Raw genomic sequence first — 17,725 nt, 5'->3', positions numbered from 1 at the left:
TGTATGTTTTGTTTCAGTTTAAAATTGATATTGTGTGCGACTGATGGACAAGTTCTGGCATACCAAGGAAGATTTTTTGAGGACTAGGATTAGTAAAGAAACTATGCCTGCCTATTTATTGATTTATCGTCTTAGTTTTTTTGGTAGTTTTGGCATTCAACAACATAGGTATGCGAGTTGCGTGCTGTTAGCCGTAGGCAAATCCCTAAATTGAAAACTAAACTAATACTTTTGACTTGTGTAACGATAGGTTACAAAGTGTATGCGTTAATGCGAAAATTCAATGCTACTGGCATTAATAAGAATATTGACAATCAATACATTAATTGTTTACCTCAATCTCTAAAGAAGCTGTATTTTGTTCCATACATATTATACAAAGCAGTGACATTACTCTACATATATATTGTGGCGTTGTTAGAAATCGTTATGTGAAAACAATCGAGGTCATTTTGAACTTTACCAAGTTATAATCGTTTTAGAGCTCGTAGATTATGTCCAGCCAGCCTTTTTGGGATGAAAGAATACATCGTTGGAGATGTTTAGGATCAGAAGGAAACGAATTAATATATATTGATGAAGAACAAACTTGGAAAGATTATGTACGATGAACAATTTTGCTTTACCATTCCATTGAGACAAACATGACCCCTAACTAAACAAGGATCCTAATAGCTTAAAAATGAATAAGGCCGGCTCAACTGGTGCAGAAGTCAGTGATGTTACGGCGGAGGCTACCGAAGGAAAGGAATCTAGCAACGGCGAAGACCGCCATACCAAACGATTGTACGAATCGACATCGGCTGAAGGGTATCCTTCAGGTTCTCGAAATAAAAAGTCAAAGTCCGAAAATTCAGAAGCCTCGCCCGCCCCAGTAATAAACAAAGCGGTTTACATTCAAGGACTACCACTGGATGTCACGGTTGACGAAATTGAAGAAGTATTCAAGAAATGCGGTGTTATTGCTAAGAATATTGACAATGGTACGCCGAGAATCAAAATCTACCGGACAGAGGATGGAACTCCTAAAGGTGATGCTTTAATTGTATTTTTCCGCAGCGAAAGTGTTGAGCTTGCAGAGCAATTATTTGATGACACTGAATTTCGTTATGGATCTGGGCAAAAGATGCGTGTCCAGAAAGCTAATATTGATTACAAAAAGGAGAAAACGGTGAACAAAGACGTAGGTGGTGCCTTAAAAAAAAAGGCACTTCGTCTCCGACAACAACAAATGCAGTATGTTATGTAATGAATACTCATAAAAAATTTCTCTTTTATTTATTGTTGCATACCAACTTTTTTCTTTCTCGGTTTTATCTTTTAATTTATAGAGCTAACAGGTTTTAGGCAAATTTCATCCTGGGATGATGTTGACGAAGAGGTTGATGATAAAAGAAAAAAACGATTTAATAAAATAGTAGTTTTAAAGCATATTTTTACGCTGGAAGAACTCGATAAAACACCTGAACTTTTAATTGACTTAAAAGACGATATCACTGAGGAAGCTGAGAAATGTGGACGAGTTACTAATGTGGTTTTGTACGACAAGGAGCCTGATGGAGTAGTAACTGTACGGTTTTCAAACAATGAAGAAGCTGAAGCTTGCGTAAGGTTAATGCAAGGCCGATATTTTGATGGCCGGGTAGTGGAAGCTTCAATTTACGATGGAAAGGTTCGGTTCCAGAAAAGTGGAAAGCATACATTAGATGATGAAGAGGACGAGGAAAAACGTTTGGAAAAATTCGCAGATTGGTTAGAAAATTCTAACTGAAATTTTTTAAATTTCGTAACTATGTCTCAGTTGGCACATTATCCATTTATACGTGTGTTTTTCTTGACCTCTTTATTTATTTATTTTTTTCTTCTTTTAAAATAAAATTATCCCTTGTTTAAAGTGACAATGAGCTGGCGAAATATCAATTGTTTTCAATTTCGGATAAAAGAATAAGCTAACAGTTTTATCAGTCATAATAAGGCATTCTTCCTATCATAATTGAATGGTCCCTAATTTTTGTAACACATACAAATACTCTATGAATAGCTAGTTTACATCCTCATGTATAAAGCAGTTTTATTTAGACGTGCATCAATATAAGTTTGTTATTATGCTATGCGCTATTAGTTATTCCTGATATTCATTCATGTTGATTATCGTTGCACATTACTACTACTATCTTTTCTGTTCTTTCCTCTACACCTTGTTACCCCGATTTATGCTGGTTAGGGTATACTGCGCTGGTCAAGGAAGTAACCGTTCCAATGTGTGTATGTGTGTATATTGACAACTCCCACTACCCTTTCATTATAAGATCTACTTTTAGAACGCGATTGAGGAGGAAAAGGATCTAAGTTATAGACATTATTTGTTTTCAAATCTTCCTCTAGTGAAAGTTGCTAGGTTCGCTACAAATCTGTTTTAAAGTTTATAAAGTGGTTAGCTACTCTCTTTTTTTTCACGTTACACGAGTTTTCTTTTGCTAATCTGACTATTCTCCTAAAAAGTCCATTAAATGGATTCAGCATCTTCTATGCGAAATAGAAGCCCCTTGGGTGTGCCGGAATTTTCATATTCTTCTCAGTCGGTGAACAATATACGCGGTATCAAAAGCAGAAACAGGTCCTCAATTGGGCATTCTATAACCGATCCTCAAGTTGCCTCACGAATAAATGCTTTTTACCTCTCCAATGTTCAATCTAGCATTCCCTTTGAAACAGATGCCATTGGACCTGCCTACGGTATTGGCGACATGATTGCACCGGAAATGAACGATACACAAAGTTTGAGTGCCTCTGTAACCAACATGAAAAAAGAGAATTTTTATTCACGACCGAACGTATCCTCTTCTAGCATTCTTTTAACTATTAAACGCGCTACCAGCTCACAAGAAACAAAACGGGACCGTCCTTTGCCGAATATTAGAAACTCAGCTCCTTCAGCAACTCGCTCTCATTCTACACCATGTGTTGCCCCAGGATATTTACGTACATCTAATGAAGCCGCGGACGTTGTATTCCCTCATGAAGAGGCACATTTTTCTAATCACAACCCTAAACCGAATAACGGATCCCCATTGCAAAAGCAGGTAGTAGCGGATTTACCTTTTCCCTTACCAGTATCCGATGAAGAGCAACTTGATTGGATTCGCGCCAATGAAGACCTTGTACATTCTCAAGACATTGACGAAGCATTGGAGTGGGCAGAATACGTCCTTCGATTTACCCAATCTCATCTACCATATCTTCAAACATATGAAAGCGAAAACCTCCATGAAATTAATTATTTGGAATCAATGTGCGAAAACGCGCTCTATAAAATTCGAGAATTTTCAGAGTTAGAGAATGCTAAAGCAATGTATTTCGATGCCTATGTCTACGAGACAGGTGCCTTTGATGTAGAGTCTGATATCCAGCGGGCCTGGGACTTATACTCTTCTTCTGCTAATCTAGGCTATACACGAAGCTTGTACAGATTAGGAGTGTTATTGGAAGATCAAGGTAACCTAGAAGAAGCCGTCGAATATTTTGAAAAGGGTGTTTCAGAGAATGACAGTGCATGCTGTTGGAGACTATCGCTTTTAATTTTGGAAGGGATGTTGGACGGTGTTGGAGAATATGCACACAGGCACGCTAGTGGACTAGAACTTCTCGAACGAAGCGCAGATACAGCTGATGCCGATGTTCCATCCGGACTGTATAGTCATGCTTTGGTGAATCTTCATGAACATCCTGGATTAGTAGATTTAGGGTCTGAAAATATTAGAGTTCCCATAGATGAAGCAACTGCACTTAAAAGTTTTGCGAAAGCTGCTTTTTTGGGTCATTCATCGGCTCAATTACGAATGGGAGCTGTCTATGAGTTCGGAAAATACGGCTGCCCTGTCGTTCCTCGATATTCTTTGTTCTATTACAGTGCTGCCGCTAAAAGGGGGGAAACAGAAGCTGATCTCGCGGTTGCAAAATGGTACCTGAACGGCTCGGATGGTATACCCGTTGATGAGGATTTAGCCTTTATGCATGCTGAAAGAGCCTCTATGGCTGGTAATGCTAATGCTCAATTCCTGATGGGTTATTTATTCGATACAAGAGGTAATACAGAACAGGCAACATACTGGTATAATGAGGCTGCTAAAGCAGGACATAGTGAAGCAATTGAGCGGTTGGCACTTCTAGAGAATCAGATTCAGGAGCCCGAACCAGAAAACATAACTTCATCACAATACCCAAATCAAGACGTTATAAAAGAAATACCTGTTACAGCCTCTGAAACTTCTCCACCGCACGCACCAGCTGTCTCATCTACCCCTGTTACTTCTGCGCCCCCTGTTTCGCAAACAAAAGTTACAAAGGTTTCGGTTCCCAAAAAGACATCTAAAAAGTTTCTTATAAAACATAACAAGTGTATTATATCTTAAGTTGGCAATTTTTGCTCCCTTAGAACATCATTTTTATCATTGGAATCGATTTCTCCCCGAAATTTCGTTTTAGTGTTCAATTGCATTCACATAGCATAATCCGGTTTTTATTTCTCTCATTTGTCCTCGAATTGTCTAACGCTCATTTATAATTGTATAGTTAGCTGATATCCATTTAAGCAATTTCTTTTAAATACATGTTTTCATTCACTACTTTTTCGATAGTATAATACAAAATTGGATCACGAAGAAATACATACTGTGTAATTATTGTTTCATACAAATTAGTCGTCTCAATATTTGCTTTCTAATAGAATTAATAGTATTGAAATAAAAATTTATTAATTTAAATATACCTAGAACACAATCACCATTTTACCGTCCGTATATCACCATTGATGTTTACTTTGTAGCCTTCATGCGAATATACAAATTTTTGAGCTTAGATCCGTTAAATAATTTAGAATTTAATTTAACGTCTTTGGCCATACTTTCAAAATCTTCAGTTCCGTACTTATTTATAAGTCTTTGAATATATGCATGTTCAAATGCACTTAAAGGAAGCATTTTGTTAGACTGTCGAGCTGCTTTTTTTACAGCTTCTTCTTCTAGTTGACGAACAACCTCCGTTTTAGCCGGTGCAATGCTAATTTCTTTGTCTAAAACATCATCAAGTGTTTTTGCCTCTCCGTGAATAATCTCAATAATATTTCCGTCATCATCTCTTCTAACAATTGCTTGACCAGGTGGTAAAGATTTTTTCAATTCATCCAATTCCTCTGAGGTAAGCTCACGATCCTCATTTTCACGTTTAGGATCAGGATAAAGCTTCTCAACACCTCCCGTAACATAATTAGGAGTAGCTAAAAGACCCAACCTCGCATAACTATTTATTTGTTAATAGCAATTCTATAAGAAAGAAAAGAACATAAGACCAAGAAGGAGCGCAAAACTTTTTCCTCAATTTTCATTTGTATAAAACAAATAAAGCAATACTTATTAACTTACTTCTGCCTTAAGGTTGCATGTTTATCCCAATTTTGTTGAATCACAAAATTTCCGTAAATTTTGGCCTTCGCCTTTTTGTTAGCATTACGCCTGGTTAAACGAGGCTTTCCAGATCTTTGCTTATTCCTTTGTCTAGGGTTTGCCATCTTATCTATTTAGAGATAAATGGGGGGAAATGGAAATTGGTAAGCAATCAAAAAAATTTGGTTGTTCGTGAGTTTAAGTGGAGGTGAATGTAGACTACGTGCAGTATGTCTACATAATATTTCAACGAAACACAATAAGATAGTTCTGTGACCTAGTTTAACAATGACTGTTGTCCATTTAATTTATATTTCTCAAATTAATAGACGTTGACAGTTATCACATTTATCATCAATCCTTTTGGTATTGTATAAAATTTAAGTACCCTCATCTTTTTTTTGTCTACATTATAAAGCTGTATGAATTGTGAAACGATATAATATTCTCATAGAGATTTCAATAAAATCTTGAAACAAAATTTATAAATTGATCTTCCTCAACGAATACACTAATTTTAGTGGCATTCCAATATCTAGCACTAACTGTAAATTTCTAAAAATTCCCAAGAATTGTTGAAGTCGAGAAATCATGTATTTTACGTGTCGAATTACCAGAGTAAACAACAGCTATAGGATACTTTTAAAATCACTGTTTAGTCATTTGGTTTACAACTTTATTATATTAACAGTTTTAAATGAACCGACAATTGAAACACCAATTTTTTAATTATTTTTTTATGCCTAATTAAAGATTATTTTTATGATTTCGTTATTCCCTAACCCCAGTATAAAAAAAATTTCGTTTTCTCCTCGTCAAACTTCTTCTTTACCTGCTAATTCTAGTACAATAGTACAACGATTGTTATCGTTATTTGCTAACGTTCATTATGCGATGATTTCTTAGTTGCAATGTCTTAAAACCAAATATATTTTTCGTTGCAGTTCGCAAAATACATTAGCAAGAAACATCGCTTCTATACTATCTTTCCCGATCATTCAAAAGTCGAAATTGTCATTTGCCATCATCGGCTACTTTTTCATTCAGCATTTTTGGTTTTGAGTTTTTGGAAAATTAACGTTAGCACGTCTCAATTATAACAAGCTGAAAATGTCTGAAAAAGTTGACGTTGGTGAAAGCGTCAAAGGAGACGCCTCAGAAAATGCAGTTAAAGAAGTTGCTGAAAGACCAATTGTTATGATAGATAATTATGACAGTTTCACCTGGAACGTTGTTCAATATCTTTCTAATCTGGAAAAACGATATCCTATTATGGTTTTTCGCAATGATGAAATCACTGTCGATGAATTAGAAAAACTTAATCCTTTAAAACTAGTTCTCTCACCTGGGCCTGGACATCCTGCGCGTGATGGTGGTATTTGTAACGAGGCTATTTCGAGATTTGCTGGAAAGATTCCTATACTTGGTGTGTGTATGGGACTTCAGTGTATTTTTGAGACAATGGGTGGTAAAGTTGATTCCGCTGGTGAAATCATACATGGAAAAGTTTCTAAAATAAATCACGACGGTCTCGGATTTTACCAAGGAATACCTCAAAATATTTCTGTAACAAGATATCATTCTCTTGCTGGAAAAATTTCATCACTTCCTGATTGTTTGGACGTTACAAGCTGGACCGAGAATGGTGTAATAATGGGTGCACGCCATAAAAAGTATGCTATTGAGGGTGTTCAATACCATCCTGAAAGTATCCTTAGTGAGTATGGCAAAGAGTATATTCAGAATTTTTTGAATCTCACTGCTGGAACCTGGGAAGAAAATGGCATTGTTATGCCTACAAAAAATAACGCATTTAACGCGGCTATGCGTGAAAATTCGAATTCTGTTTCTTCAACTAAAATTCGCAAACAAGAATCTATCCTTGAGAAAATCCACGCGCAGAGACTTATTGACATTGCTGAAAGTAAAAGAAAGCCTGGTCTTTCTGTGGGTGATTTGCAAACATATTTGAACCTTAACATAGCACCTCCATGTATAAATTTTTATGAGAGATTAAAGCAATCTAAACCAGCTTTAATGGCTGAAGTCAAACGTGCTTCCCCTTCTAAAGGTGACATTAAGTTAGACGCAAATGCTGCTATCCAAGCTCTTACTTATGCTCAGGTTGGCGCCTCAGTCATATCTGTGTTAACAGAACCAAAATGGTTCAAAGGCTCATTGAATGATTTGTTTGTTGCGCGAAAAGCTGTTGAGCATGTAGCTAATCGGCCTGCAATTTTGAGAAAGGATTTCATTATTGACCCTTATCAAATTATGGAGGCTCGTTTGAATGGTGCTGATAGTGTATTGCTAATCGTTGCGATGTTAAGCCGTGAACAATTAGAGTCCCTCTATAAATTTTCTAAATCTTTGGGCATGGAACCGTTAGTAGAGGTTAACTGTGCTGAGGAAATGAAGACTGCTATAGAACTTGGTGCTAAAGTTATCGGCGTTAATAACAGGAATTTGCATAGTTTTGAAGTAGACCTTTCCACTACATCAAAATTAGCCGAAATGGTCCCAGATGATGTTATTCTTGCAGCTCTCAGTGGAATTAGTAGTCCTGCTGATGTTGCCCATTATAGTAGTCAAGGTGTATCAGCAGTTCTTGTTGGTGAATCTCTTATGAGAGCTTCGGATCCTGCCGCTTTTGCACGAGAGTTACTTAATCTTTCTTCTAGCGAGATATCTAATGGTAAAAAAACATCAACACCCCTAGTGAAGGTATGTGGTACTCGTTCATTGTTAGCTGCTAAAACCATTGTAGAATCAGGAGGCGATTTGATAGGGTTAATTTTTGTGGAAAAGAGCAAACGAAAAGTGGACTTGTCCGTGGCCAAGGAAATTTCACATTTTGTTCATACAACCAATAGAAAACACATTTCCCCAAAGAAAGCAGTGACTGGTCAAAGTTGGTTTGATCATCAGTATGAAAATCTTGCTTCCTCTCCGCACCCTTTGTTAGTCGGTGTGTTCCAAAATCAACCATTAGAATACATTCGTTCTATAATAGCAGAAGTGAACTTGGATATTGTCCAGCTTCATGGACAAGAACCTTTCGAATGGATACATATGCTCGATAGACCTGTTATTAAGGTGTTTCCGCTAAATTCTTCTGAAATTTCAAGGCCCAACTATCATATTGTACCTTTGATTGATGCATATGTCGGTGGAGAGTCAGGAGGTTTAGGCAAGAAAGTAGACTGGGAAGCTGCATCTTTCATTCCAGTATCTTATGTCTTAGCTGGTGGTCTAACACCTAAAAATGTACAAGATGCTATATCTGTTAGCCGCCCAGCTGTAGTCGATGTATCGAGTGGGGTGGAGACTGACGGGAAACAAGATCTTGAAAAGATCAAGGCATTTATAAACGCCGTAAAAGAACTTTAACTTGTCTACATTAAATCAAGTTTGTCTAGATGTTTTTGGATACATATCATGAGACTTCGCTTAAAATAACTGGTTTTAGATTTTGTTGGATAAGAAGTGTGCGATAATTATATTATCTGGTTATTGATCACTTTTCTGTATTAAATTAAGAAATATTTTATTGACAAAAATGGCTGTTATCCAAATGTATTTGGCCGAATGAAGCACATTATAAAGTGATAGTAGGAATAGGGAAACGATTGGCAATAGTAAAGTTATATGCTAAAGAAAGAAAATGAATAGTAAAGACTGTACAGATTTAATTAAGCAACGATAAAGGGATAGAACGGAAGCTGATCGATGTAATTATTTGCAATTCTTGGGATAACGAACGAAATAAACACCATGTATTAACAAATCAAAGAAGCAAATTATTTTAACTTTGCGTTTTGACTTAGCCAAGCCAGACCCTCCAACAGCCCGTCTCCTGTAAGAGCACATGTTGGCTGAACGTTCCATAAACGATCCTTCAATTTGTCTAGCTGCAAAACATCGGTAATTTGAGCAGGTGAAAGAGCTACCATAGTGTTAGCATAAGTTATTCGGATTCGCAACCTTACCTCCAGGCAAATCCTGTTTATTAGCCAACACCAAAAGAAGACAGTCCCGCATTTCACGATCTGAAATAATGCGATGCAATTCTTGACGAGCTTCTGATATACGATTGCTGTCGGCAGAGTCAACAACAAAAATTAATCCTTTGGTTCCAGTAAAATAATGCCGCCATAAAGGTCGTATTTTATCTTGACCTCCAACATCCTACAAACAAATCAACGTTAGAACATGCTCGACCCAAGATTGATTATAAATATACCCAAACGTTAAACTTGATGTTTTTGTAAGTGACTGTTTCGACGTTAAAACCCACAGTGGGAATGGTGACAACACTGGCTGTTAGTTAATGAACACAAGAAAAATCAATTTCATTTACGGAAGCATAATTGCAACTCAAGATAATGCGCGACAGTAGACTTCACTGATTAATTAACCAACAGTCTTCGTAATGAAATCTATATCTACTATGCTAATACAGAAGCAGCGCATACGATACCTTGACACAATCGAAGAATGCTGTTTAGTGCTCTTTACCTTTGATTGAGTTTTAATTTGTATAAGATAGCTAAAATGTTAATAAAAGAGTTACCATTATTAAAACACCAAGTTAAGCACGATTATACGGAATGAAGACTGTAAAAATCCATCCGAATAAAAAACATACTCGTTTTTCCAGCTGCATCCAGACCTAGCATTAAGATACGCATTTCCTTGTTAGAAAACAACCGACTAAATGGCTTTGAAAACCCCTTAAATAGTGAATTGCCCATGGTATCAAATAATCCCAGAAGAAGATAACCAAAAGAAAGAATAGACCAAAAAAACCAAAGAAGTAGAATTTATATTGAACCCAGATACAGGGCTTTCTTCGTACTTTAAAAGACGGCTAGCACTAAACGTAGGTGCAGCTGATATCAACTCTCTCTGTCTGAAATATTTAATTAAGCCGAGCTGATACATAATGTAAATTAACGAGCTGCGTAACTGAATTATATGGAAGCCCATGGTCTTGTACTATATCGTAAATCCCATGTACGAATAATAAATTAAATATTAAGAATATTATTTTTATCGATTAACTTTTGGAATTTCCATCAAGTTTATTGAATAGAAACATTCTCATTCCCTTGCCTAATAACGCAGATTTATATTACTCAACTTTAACAGTGTATGTTAATGATTTGAAGCCTCATTATTTAAAGTATTTTTCAAAAAAAAATAAAAATAAAAAACAATCATATAAAATAACATTTAGTAGAAGAAGGCTTCAAGTATTGAATTATAAACAAACTAATGTTTTCGTAACATATGTTTCTATGCTAGCACTGTATTTTAAATTGTACTTTTTAATATTGATTCTTTATTTTTGTATGTATATCTCTCTATCTAGCAAGTGACTATTGAGATACAAGATCGACGATGATCGACAATTTTCATCCGAGTCGCGACCTATCTAGTAGTAAGCATATGTAATAAGTAAGTAGACCTAAATGTTAAAACTGTAACAGTCTTTCTACCAAATACACATTCTGAGATAGTCTTTAATGAAACATGTCTTTCGAAGGTAAAACGATCACTTGCAAGGTATGAAAAAGAAAACGTAAATCATTGTCTAAAGTGTAAATGATATTGGTGCTGTAAGTCCACCAAAGGTTTACTTTTGATATTATTGTTCATCCATGAGTATATGGATAATTATCTTTTATTTTTTCTTTCTGTGTACTAATAACATTCGTTTTAGGCAGCCGTAGCTTGGGGTGCAAAGGAACCTTTATCTATAGAGGAGTAAGTATAATGATGACAAAAGGAAAAGAATTTATACTTGAATTTTATTACTAACTTTTGACTTCTCTTCTGCTCATCAACGGGCAGAATGGGAGGTGATACTACAGTATTCAGGTTGCCCCTCCAAAAGCTCATGAGGTTCGTGTGAAAGTCGATTGGAGTGCTGTTTGTCACACAGATGCTTACACGCTGTCTGGTGTAGATCCAGAAGGCGCATTCCCTATTGTTCTTGGTCATGAGGGTGCTGGTATTGTGGAAAGCATTGGCGAAGGGGTTATCAACGTGCGTCCTGGAGACCATGTTATTTTGCTATATACTCCGGAATGTAAAGAGTGTAAATTCTGTCGTAGTGGTAAAACTAATTTGTGCTCCAAAATTCGTGAAACACAAGGTCGAGGTTTAATGCCTGACGGTACTAGTCGCTTTTCCTGTCGCGATAAAACGTTGCTTCATTACATGGGATGTTCTAGCTTTAGTCAATACACAGTTGTAGCTGATATCTCGCTTGTGGCTATTTCACACTCCGCACCTCTTCGCAGTATTTGCTTGTTGGGCTGCGGTGTCACAACTGGATTTGGTGCTGTGACACACTCTGCTAAGGTTGAGTCTGGTTCAACGGTAGCTGTTGTTGGATGTGGATGCGTAGGTCTCGCTGCAATGCAGGGTGCGGTTGCAGCTGGTGCTTCGAGAATCATTGCTATTGATATCAATGCAGATAAGGAAGTATATGCCAAGAAATTTGGTGCTACTGACTTTATCGATTCTTCTAAAGTTAAAGACCTCGTACAGTATGTTATTGATGTGACTGATGGTGGTGTTGACTATGCATTTGATTGCACTGGAAATGTCACTGTCATGCAGCAGGAACTTCAATTCTGCCACAAAGGTTGGGGTAAACTGTGTGTTATAGGCGTCGCCGCAGCTGGTAAAACCCTTGATTTTCGTCCATTCCTTGTAGTAACTGGTCGTCAAGTGTTGGGTTCAGCTTTTGGAGGAGTTAAAGGGCGTTCTGAATTGCCGAACTTTGTTGATGAGTACATGCAAGGCCACTTCAAAGTGGATGAATATATCACTAATGAAGAACCACTTAAGAACATAAACAAAGCTTTCGACCATATGCACGAAGGAAAGTGCATAAGATGCGTCGTGGATATGAATAAGCCATAAAGAACTTTTATGTAAATTTCGAACTTCACGATTGTACCCTATGCGAGTCTTTGACATCTTTGCGTAAGCTATGTGAATAACCCATGTTGAATTGTTATACTAGTTTTATGGTTTAAAAAAGATTTGGATGCTACAGCTTACAATAGGATACTCACATTTTTAGATATGTAAGAGTAAGCATACATGATTCTTTCTATCTCATTCACACTGGAATTTTTCTGTCTACTTGGCATATTTTCGAAATGATAAAGGAATGAATGATAAACATTAGAGGTATAAACAATATGATCATTGGTATCTTTGATTAAATAGGGCTGAACATTTGTAAACTAACAAATGCTTCACATACAGTAATTAATCGTTTGTCGTAATTCCAAGAATTTACGAGTGTAAGGTCTAATAATCATCGAAAGAACTACTGTTCACAGGCAAAAGCGTTACTTCATTCCATACTTGGTCTTAAGCTCATCAACGAAAGAGATATACTCAGAAGCAGCGTCTTCTTTCGATTTTCCCTTAAGTTCTTCCCAAGCATTCCATTTGAATTTCCCCTTAAGATCTAAGAGACCTGGCTTTTCAGTGTTGTTATCACCAACAGTGGCTTGCTTAAATAATGCGTAAAGCTAGTACAACAAATTAGTAAGCTAAGCTACAAAAAAAGGGGGTTAAGAAAAAAATACCTTTAATAATTCATCACTGTTAGGAGTTTCCTTTAATTCTTTAACGTCAGCGGCAGCTTGCTCGAAAGTAGAAGACATGGTTGTTGCAGGTTAAAGACCGTGTGATTATTGACATCCATTATATATATACATATATATTATCCGACCTACAGAGTTCGAACCCACAGACTTTGCAATACTCAGGTTTTGCATATCATAATATAATATATTTACATTTGTTAAATATGACAAGAAGTTGCTCGGTCTAATATCGACAATACTATATAATCCCCAATTGAATTTTCACTATATTTACGAAGAAGAAAAGAAATTGTTTTTATATACCGATACTTACCAGTGGTTTATAAATAAAAAAAAAAATTAAATGCACAGCATACAAAATGTCAAATAGAAATACATTTATAATTTTGAAACGATTTTTAAAACGGTAAATTTCTTCAACTTGATTAAACTATGCAAAAAATAAGTATGAAATATGTTTTCAAAATCTAGTCGGGTCATCAACGTATTAAATATTCAACTCATAACGGAGTAAATATCTTCAACGTATTCATTTAAATGCTTTAACGAAGTTGTTCCACTCTTATTGTGGTCACTTCCTGTAATATCTTCATTTGCAACTATTGATTCGTAAAAATTTTGAAATTTACTGACAACTTCTTCTCGAATAGCCTGCAAAAACAGTTCGATGATCCACGTTTCTGAAAGGTAGAGTGAGATTTGCTGTCTCAACTCAGGAAACTTTTGAATTCGATTTTGAAACTCGGTTATGCTTTCGAGGTTTCCGATACTTAAGCATTCCGTGTAATGTATAACTGCAGTTTCGATATACCCATTTACTGCTACACGTAACTGCTGGTTAAGTTCCTGCCTGGTATCTACGGCATTTGTAATAAATTTAGGAAACGTTTCGTAAACAAGTTGTAAGACGCCTCTCAAGTTAGAACGCCATTCACGAACACTATCCCATACTTTTCGCAGATCAACGCCAGCTTCAATACAAGCATAATGTATATCGAATGAGTTCAACTGGTCTTTTAAAACCAAAAAATTTTTGATTAGAAAAAGCCTTGCTAACTGCTTATCATTGTTCCGGCTAAAATAGCGGTACGCATCTACCAAGGAACGAATGCAGGAGTGCACGAGTTCAAGGGCTATCTCGTCAAATACTTGAGACTAAAAACTGTTAATGGATAAAGTCTAAATGAAACACGTACATTCACCAATCGATAGATTTTCGACAAAATAATTAAAGATTTTTGTACTACCGGATACCAGCCTTGAGCCATAGCAAGTTTTTGTGGAACATCGGGGTCTAGCTTTTCTTCATCATTATTCAAGCGTAACTTTTCTAAGTCGAAGAGCAAACTTTTGTCATCTGCAATAGGATTTAAATCTTCTTCCGTAGGGGAATATCGTTGAATATCGGTTTCAATGGCAGTTTGTACCACAAATAAAAGACGCTCTTGCAACTCAAGTACAAGAGGATTAAGAAATTCAACGACCTTTTTATCAACGTCCTCCCTTTCCCCTTCTAAAATGGCGTTTTGAAATGATTGGATATAAGAACACACCTCGCAAAGTTCGGTAAGGTTTTTTTCATGCAAAATTAATGAACGACTATTTTCAAAAAAGCTTTGACAAAGATTATTCCAATAATGCATAAATCGAAAATCATCCATGATAAGAATTTCACGGAATAACTTATTTTCATCAAAAAAAGTAAGTTGTAAAAGAGCAAGTGATTTTTGGATCTACGGTATCATTAGTTAATTATATATGTTTCGTTAAACATACATAGCTTGAAATGGATTTCTCCATAAAAAAACTTTTCAAATGATAATCCAGTACAGGTTTCAGAAGCCGCGTGCGGCATTGAAAATAGACATCATAAAAAGCAGGAAGAAAAGCATCTAAACTTTCTTTAGAGCATAATTTACATAATTCAGTGATAGTGGGGCAAAGGTTATGACCTACAGCACTAAATCGGGCGTAGAAGAGTGAACTATGAAGCTGTTTGTGAACATCCTAAATAGTTGTTAATGATTGGGGAAAACAAAAACGCCCAAAAGTATATGCCTACCATTTTTTTGGAATCCTTTAGCACTTGATCAGTAGTTTGTTTAATTATCCGTATAAAATACGGTTTAAATATATCCATCGCTTGAGATAGCAGTTTCTTGTATTGACCAAGGTAATGCGGACTTTCTTGAAAATCCAACTAAAAAGTCAGCTAAAATAAAAAACATGGAATTTCGTACATTTTCTTCAAGGAACATGATGCAAGTATTTAATTGAGTAATGTGCTCTTTAAAGGAAACTTTGCCAGCAAAGTCAGGAGGTGGATGCCGAAAAACTCGAGTAAGCTCTTTCAAAGGAGCAAAAATTGTTAATCCTTTTCTTATGCCATCGGCTATTTCGGAAAACCGCATCTGTTCAAGGTGTTAGTAATGATAAGTGGTATGCAGCACGCTCCTAATACCTCATCTGTACTAAGGTTCTCACACATTTCAGAGAATTCACTCAGCTTTTTTTCAGAACTTTCAAACTTTTCTTTCATTGATAACAATGTTGACTCAATGTTATTAGTCTGACCCAATATCTGATCAATAATGTTTGTAAACGTTTGAAGTTCATTAATTTTTTTTTCCGCGTCTTGCTCAATAGAGAAAGTAGGTCTAGAAATTATCCATATGGGGTTCATCTTTTCTTCAAATGGAAATAACGACTGCTTTTCTACGGTTGAATTATTGGGATTAGGCAGAGAAAACGGACGTGCCGGTAAGCTTGAAGAATCATTTAAAATTTCCGTTAAAGAGTCGCGTCTTTCCTTAGAAATGGAATGCACTGTTTCGATATTTTCAAGTTTGGCGACTTCGGGTAGCTAATTGGGTAAGCCCTTGTAAAAACATTTATCTAAGCTTACTTTTATATCATTTTGAGTTTCATTATCCTCATAGTTGACAGCAGGATAAAACTCCAACTGATCAAACATCGTTCAAAATAATTACGATAATCAGAAAAACATCGAGCACTTTGTTGGTGTTTCCCAGTGAACCATAACACAGCGCTACGTTACTTTGCGCAGATGCTAAGAAACAAAACGCATTAACATCACATAAATTCAATTGAAACTGGTATTTTATCCAATGTAAACTAATAACTTGCTAGATTTCAAGAGTGCGCTGCTATACATGTGTTTATTGTGCTACAAAATTCAATAAAACGTATTATTTTTACCTCTTAATCTTTTAATACTCAAAGAGTTTTTGGATAAACAACATATATCCATATTTCAATTTCCTTGAAAAAAGCTAAACTAAAGTCTGAGGAGACCCCCCAAACAAAGATAACTGAAATAGAGGAGTAGTGAGCAAAAATAAATAAACGGAATTATCTCAAACAAGTTTTTAGAGAAAGAGGTAAACGGTATGAACATTCAAAATTTACTTGGGTGAAATAGAAACTACTCGTTAATAGTAAAGAACTCAAAAACCAGGAGCACTTAGACATATTAAAATCACACTGATTGGTGAAATTTATATAAATCTCTAGCAATCAAAAGGAATAAGGCATCACTTTAAGTAGATGAGGGAGCAGTGGTAGAGCTTGATGCAGTGGGACGGCTTTGAGCAGTACCTACAGGTGAAGCACCGAACTTGGACACATAAGTTTTGAATGTATGCCAAGCATTTTTGATAACAGGAGGAACTCTGTTATCTGCAACCAAACGATCCATTCGAAGGCTAACGGCTTTAATGGATGCACGAGTAAAGTGACTATTAGTGTATCTCATGCGAAGAAAGAAAATATAGCCCACCAACCTGGAAATTGAGTTTTTACGTAAGAAAACCCCAAAGAACAAACGGAACAATAAAAATGTTTCGAGAGAAGCAACAAGTTGCATAGCAGGTTGAAATTGGCTTCGAGTGTACTGATTTAGCAAATTAGAAACACGAGAAGCATAAGACGCAGTTTTCGCGTCAGAAATATTAGGGTAAATGGCAGGCAAAAGCACACTACGCAAGTAAGTGGAGATGTGGAAAGTGGCGTAAATGGCATATGGAGCGAGAGAAAATAGGATGGGACGATCAATCAACATTGAAAGAGCTAAAATAAAATACTGAACATTGTCATCGAGCATAAGACGGGCAAAGAAATGCTTATTCCAAGAAGCACGGGAAGTCAAGTTTGGACTATAAGTTTTGTAAAGGACAATTGCATATGCAACGATGGCACCAAAGGCAGCGCTTTTAAACAAAAATGGAGGAGCGGAACGAAAAGGGATTGCTTGAAGAGCATACAAGACGGAAGAGATTAGCACTATTACTTGCCCCGAAAACCAAACAAACTGGGTGTTCTATAATAAACGGTTAGTAATGTATTAAAAGAGTGAAGACAATATGACACTGAATCAAAATAAAATAATGCTGACAAATTAGTCTATGTTTTAGTAATAGATTACAGTTACGTTATGGAACTAAATAAGAAACTTTTCTTATAATCAACATTTATTATCTGATTTACACATGATAGATATATTTACCTTGACAACAGGTAAAACCCTTTCTTTTAAAGGCTTGACAACTCGTTGTTTTGGCTCCATTATAGCAAAGTTGTTATTTTCAAAGTTTTAAAGATGTGGCTTTTGTTAAGTTAATATCCAGC

At 36.1% G+C, this 17,725-nt stretch overlaps 9 protein-coding genes and 9 long non-coding RNA genes across 18 annotated transcripts; 9 read left to right on the top strand and 9 right to left on the bottom strand.

The window, feature by feature from the left end:
- Positions 1 to 341: 341 nt before the first annotated feature.
- SPOM_SPNCRNA.6579 lies at positions 342 to 1,784 on the bottom strand. The gene has a single exon (NR_195927.1). It is a non-coding gene; the product is annotated as a non-coding RNA (long non-coding RNA).
- uap2 (U2 snRNP-associated protein Uap2) lies at positions 462 to 2,015 on the top strand. The gene is made up of 3 exons (NM_001023847.3): positions 462 to 602; positions 665 to 1,236; positions 1,348 to 2,015. Exons 1-3 carry the CDS (start codon positions 495 to 497, stop codon positions 1,769 to 1,771), a joined length of 1,104 nt encoding a protein of 367 aa, NP_596826.1. The 5' UTR covers positions 462 to 494; the 3' UTR covers positions 1,772 to 2,015.
- Positions 2,016 to 2,280: 265 nt separating this feature from the next.
- Positions 2,281 to 4,666, top strand: chr4 (SEL1/TPR repeat protein1, 3-beta-glucan synthase regulatory factor Chf3/Chr4). The gene has a single exon (NM_001023845.4). It carries the CDS (start codon positions 2,511 to 2,513, stop codon positions 4,410 to 4,412), a length of 1,902 nt encoding a protein of 633 aa, NP_596825.2. The 5' UTR covers positions 2,281 to 2,510; the 3' UTR covers positions 4,413 to 4,666.
- Positions 2,456 to 4,244, bottom strand: SPOM_SPNCRNA.6578. Its single transcript, NR_195926.1, has one exon. It is a non-coding gene; the product is annotated as a non-coding RNA (long non-coding RNA).
- Positions 4,667 to 4,728: 62 nt separating the features above from the next.
- On the bottom strand, positions 4,729 to 5,635 carry nop16 (ribosome biogenesis protein Nop16). The gene is made up of 2 exons (NM_001023844.3): positions 5,421 to 5,635; positions 4,729 to 5,298 (listed from the first exon to the last, which is right to left on the bottom strand). Exons 1-2 carry the CDS (start codon positions 5,564 to 5,566, stop codon positions 4,815 to 4,817), a joined length of 630 nt encoding a protein of 209 aa, NP_596824.1. The 5' UTR covers positions 5,567 to 5,635; the 3' UTR covers positions 4,729 to 4,814.
- SPOM_SPNCRNA.6577 lies at positions 4,811 to 5,038 on the top strand. Its single transcript, NR_195925.1, has one exon. It is a non-coding gene; the product is annotated as a non-coding RNA (long non-coding RNA).
- Positions 5,503 to 6,030, top strand: SPOM_SPNCRNA.6576. Its single transcript, NR_195924.1, has one exon. It is a non-coding gene; the product is annotated as a non-coding RNA (long non-coding RNA).
- Positions 5,972 to 7,425, bottom strand: SPOM_SPNCRNA.6575. Its single transcript, NR_195923.1, has one exon. It is a non-coding gene; the product is annotated as a non-coding RNA (long non-coding RNA).
- On the top strand, positions 6,471 to 8,831 carry trp1 (anthranilate synthase component II; the record flags this gene model as incomplete). The annotated part of the gene is made up of 1 exon (NM_001023843.2): positions 6,471 to 8,831. Exon 1 carries the CDS (start codon positions 6,552 to 6,554, stop codon positions 8,829 to 8,831), a length of 2,280 nt encoding a protein of 759 aa, NP_596823.1. The 5' UTR covers positions 6,471 to 6,551.
- A 43-nt stretch (positions 8,832 to 8,874) lies between these two features.
- arf6 (ADP-ribosylation factor-like protein Arf6) lies at positions 8,875 to 10,323 on the bottom strand. The gene is made up of 5 exons (NM_001023842.3): positions 10,090 to 10,323; positions 9,960 to 9,990; positions 9,685 to 9,757; positions 9,431 to 9,629; positions 8,875 to 9,387 (listed from the first exon to the last, which is right to left on the bottom strand). Exons 1-5 carry the CDS (start codon positions 10,193 to 10,195, stop codon positions 9,242 to 9,244), a joined length of 555 nt encoding a protein of 184 aa, NP_596822.1. The 5' UTR covers positions 10,196 to 10,323; the 3' UTR covers positions 8,875 to 9,241.
- SPOM_SPNCRNA.6574 lies at positions 9,360 to 10,291 on the top strand. Its single transcript, NR_195922.1, has one exon. It is a non-coding gene; the product is annotated as a non-coding RNA (long non-coding RNA).
- Positions 10,324 to 10,820: 497 nt separating the features above from the next.
- SPOM_SPNCRNA.6573 lies at positions 10,821 to 12,356 on the bottom strand. The gene has a single exon (NR_195921.1). It is a non-coding gene; the product is annotated as a non-coding RNA (long non-coding RNA).
- fmd1 (glutathione-dependent formaldehyde dehydrogenase) lies at positions 10,927 to 12,511 on the top strand. The gene is made up of 3 exons (NM_001023841.3): positions 10,927 to 11,009; positions 11,167 to 11,210; positions 11,318 to 12,511. The coding sequence occupies exons 1-3, from the start codon at positions 10,977 to 10,979 to the stop codon at positions 12,375 to 12,377; spliced, it is 1,137 nt and encodes a 378-aa protein (NP_596821.1). The 5' UTR covers positions 10,927 to 10,976; the 3' UTR covers positions 12,378 to 12,511.
- A 108-nt stretch (positions 12,512 to 12,619) lies between these two features.
- On the bottom strand, positions 12,620 to 13,149 carry acb1 (acyl-coenzyme A binding protein). The gene is made up of 2 exons (NM_001023840.3): positions 13,058 to 13,149; positions 12,620 to 13,000 (listed from the first exon to the last, which is right to left on the bottom strand). Exons 1-2 carry the CDS (start codon positions 13,133 to 13,135, stop codon positions 12,815 to 12,817), a joined length of 264 nt encoding a protein of 87 aa, NP_596820.1. The 5' UTR covers positions 13,136 to 13,149; the 3' UTR covers positions 12,620 to 12,814.
- Positions 13,150 to 13,439: 290 nt separating this feature from the next.
- Positions 13,440 to 16,075, bottom strand: cog3 (COG complex subunit Cog3). The gene is made up of 7 exons (NM_001023839.3): positions 15,984 to 16,075; positions 15,540 to 15,941; positions 15,319 to 15,489; positions 15,141 to 15,278; positions 14,855 to 15,085; positions 14,275 to 14,811; positions 13,440 to 14,233 (listed from the first exon to the last, which is right to left on the bottom strand). The coding sequence occupies exons 1-7, from the start codon at positions 16,050 to 16,052 to the stop codon at positions 13,574 to 13,576; spliced, it is 2,208 nt and encodes a 735-aa protein (NP_596819.1). The 5' UTR covers positions 16,053 to 16,075; the 3' UTR covers positions 13,440 to 13,573.
- SPOM_SPNCRNA.6572 lies at positions 14,150 to 14,639 on the top strand. The gene has a single exon (NR_195920.1). It is a non-coding gene; the product is annotated as a non-coding RNA (long non-coding RNA).
- A 160-nt stretch (positions 16,076 to 16,235) lies between the features above and the next one.
- On the bottom strand, positions 16,236 to 17,710 carry tts1 (tetra-spanning protein 1). The gene is made up of 2 exons (NM_001023838.3): positions 17,604 to 17,710; positions 16,236 to 17,417 (listed from the first exon to the last, which is right to left on the bottom strand). The coding sequence occupies exons 1-2, from the start codon at positions 17,661 to 17,663 to the stop codon at positions 16,638 to 16,640; spliced, it is 840 nt and encodes a 279-aa protein (NP_596818.1). The 5' UTR covers positions 17,664 to 17,710; the 3' UTR covers positions 16,236 to 16,637.
- On the top strand, positions 16,365 to 17,504 carry SPOM_SPNCRNA.6571. Its single transcript, NR_195919.1, has one exon. It is a non-coding gene; the product is annotated as a non-coding RNA (long non-coding RNA).
- Positions 17,711 to 17,725: the final 15 nt, after the last annotated feature.

This window comes from Schizosaccharomyces pombe (assembly GCF_000002945.2).
Source record: "Schizosaccharomyces pombe strain 972h- genome assembly, chromosome: II".
NCBI classification, from domain to species: Eukaryota; Fungi; Ascomycota; class Schizosaccharomycetes; order Schizosaccharomycetales; family Schizosaccharomycetaceae; genus Schizosaccharomyces; species Schizosaccharomyces pombe.
Note: the sequence above shows the minus strand (reverse complement) of the source record. Positions and strands in the feature narration are given on the sequence as shown.

Excerpts from the sequence above, each read along its gene's own strand:
- uap2 (NM_001023847.3), top strand. The coding sequence starts at position 495 with ATGTCCAGCCAGCCTTTTTGGGATGAAAGAATACATCGTTGGAGATGT. Across the intron at positions 603-664 it reads AACAAACTTGGAAAGATTAT|GATCCTAATAGCTTAAAAAT; the intron begins GTACGATGAACA and ends TAACTAAACAAG. Across the intron at positions 1,237-1,347 it reads CTCCGACAACAACAAATGCA|GCAAATTTCATCCTGGGATG; the intron begins GTATGTTATGTA and ends AACAGGTTTTAG.
- chr4 (NM_001023845.4), top strand. The coding sequence starts at position 2,511 with ATGGATTCAGCATCTTCTATGCGAAATAGAAGCCCCTTGGGTGTGCCG.
- cog3 (NM_001023839.3), bottom strand. The coding sequence starts at position 16,052 with ATGTTTGATCAGTTGGAGTTTTATCCTGCTGTCAACTATGAGGATAAT. Across the intron at positions 15,279-15,318 it reads TCATGTTCCTTGAAGAAAAT|TTGGATTTTCAAGAAAGTCC; the intron begins GTACGAAATTCC and ends CTGACTTTTTAG. Across the intron at positions 14,234-14,274 it reads AAATCTATCGATTGGTGAAT|TCTCAAGTATTTGACGAGAT; the intron begins GTACGTGTTTCA and ends AACAGTTTTTAG.
- acb1 (NM_001023840.3), bottom strand. The coding sequence starts at position 13,135 with ATGTCTTCTACTTTCGAGCAAGCTGCCGCTGACGTTAAAGAATTAAAG. Across the intron at positions 13,001-13,057 it reads ACAGTGATGAATTATTAAAG|CTTTACGCATTATTTAAGCA; the intron begins GTATTTTTTTCT and ends TTGTTGTACTAG.
- arf6 (NM_001023842.3), bottom strand. The coding sequence starts at position 10,195 with ATGGGCAATTCACTATTTAAGGGGTTTTCAAAGCCATTTAGTCGGTTG. Across the intron at positions 9,758-9,959 it reads AAATTAAAACTCAATCAAAG|TGTTGTCACCATTCCCACTG; the intron begins GTAAAGAGCACT and ends ACTAACAGCCAG. Across the intron at positions 9,388-9,430 it reads TAAACAGGATTTGCCTGGAG|CTCTTTCACCTGCTCAAATT; the intron begins GTAAGGTTGCGA and ends ACACTATGGTAG.
- nop16 (NM_001023844.3), bottom strand. The coding sequence starts at position 5,566 with ATGGCAAACCCTAGACAAAGGAATAAGCAAAGATCTGGAAAGCCTCGT. Across the intron at positions 5,299-5,420 it reads CATGCAACCTTAAGGCAGAA|TTATGCGAGGTTGGGTCTTT; the intron begins GTAAGTTAATAA and ends ACAAATAAATAG.
- fmd1 (NM_001023841.3), top strand. The coding sequence starts at position 10,977 with ATGTCTTTCGAAGGTAAAACGATCACTTGCAAG. Across the intron at positions 11,010-11,166 it reads GTAAAACGATCACTTGCAAG|GCAGCCGTAGCTTGGGGTGC; the intron begins GTATGAAAAAGA and ends CATTCGTTTTAG. Across the intron at positions 11,211-11,317 it reads GAACCTTTATCTATAGAGGA|TATTCAGGTTGCCCCTCCAA; the intron begins GTAAGTATAATG and ends GTGATACTACAG.
- tts1 (NM_001023838.3), bottom strand. The coding sequence starts at position 17,663 with ATGGAGCCAAAACAACGAGTTGTCAAGCCTTTAAAAGAAAGGGTTTTA. Across the intron at positions 17,418-17,603 it reads GGGTTTTACCTGTTGTCAAG|AACACCCAGTTTGTTTGGTT; the intron begins GTAAATATATCT and ends CGTTTATTATAG.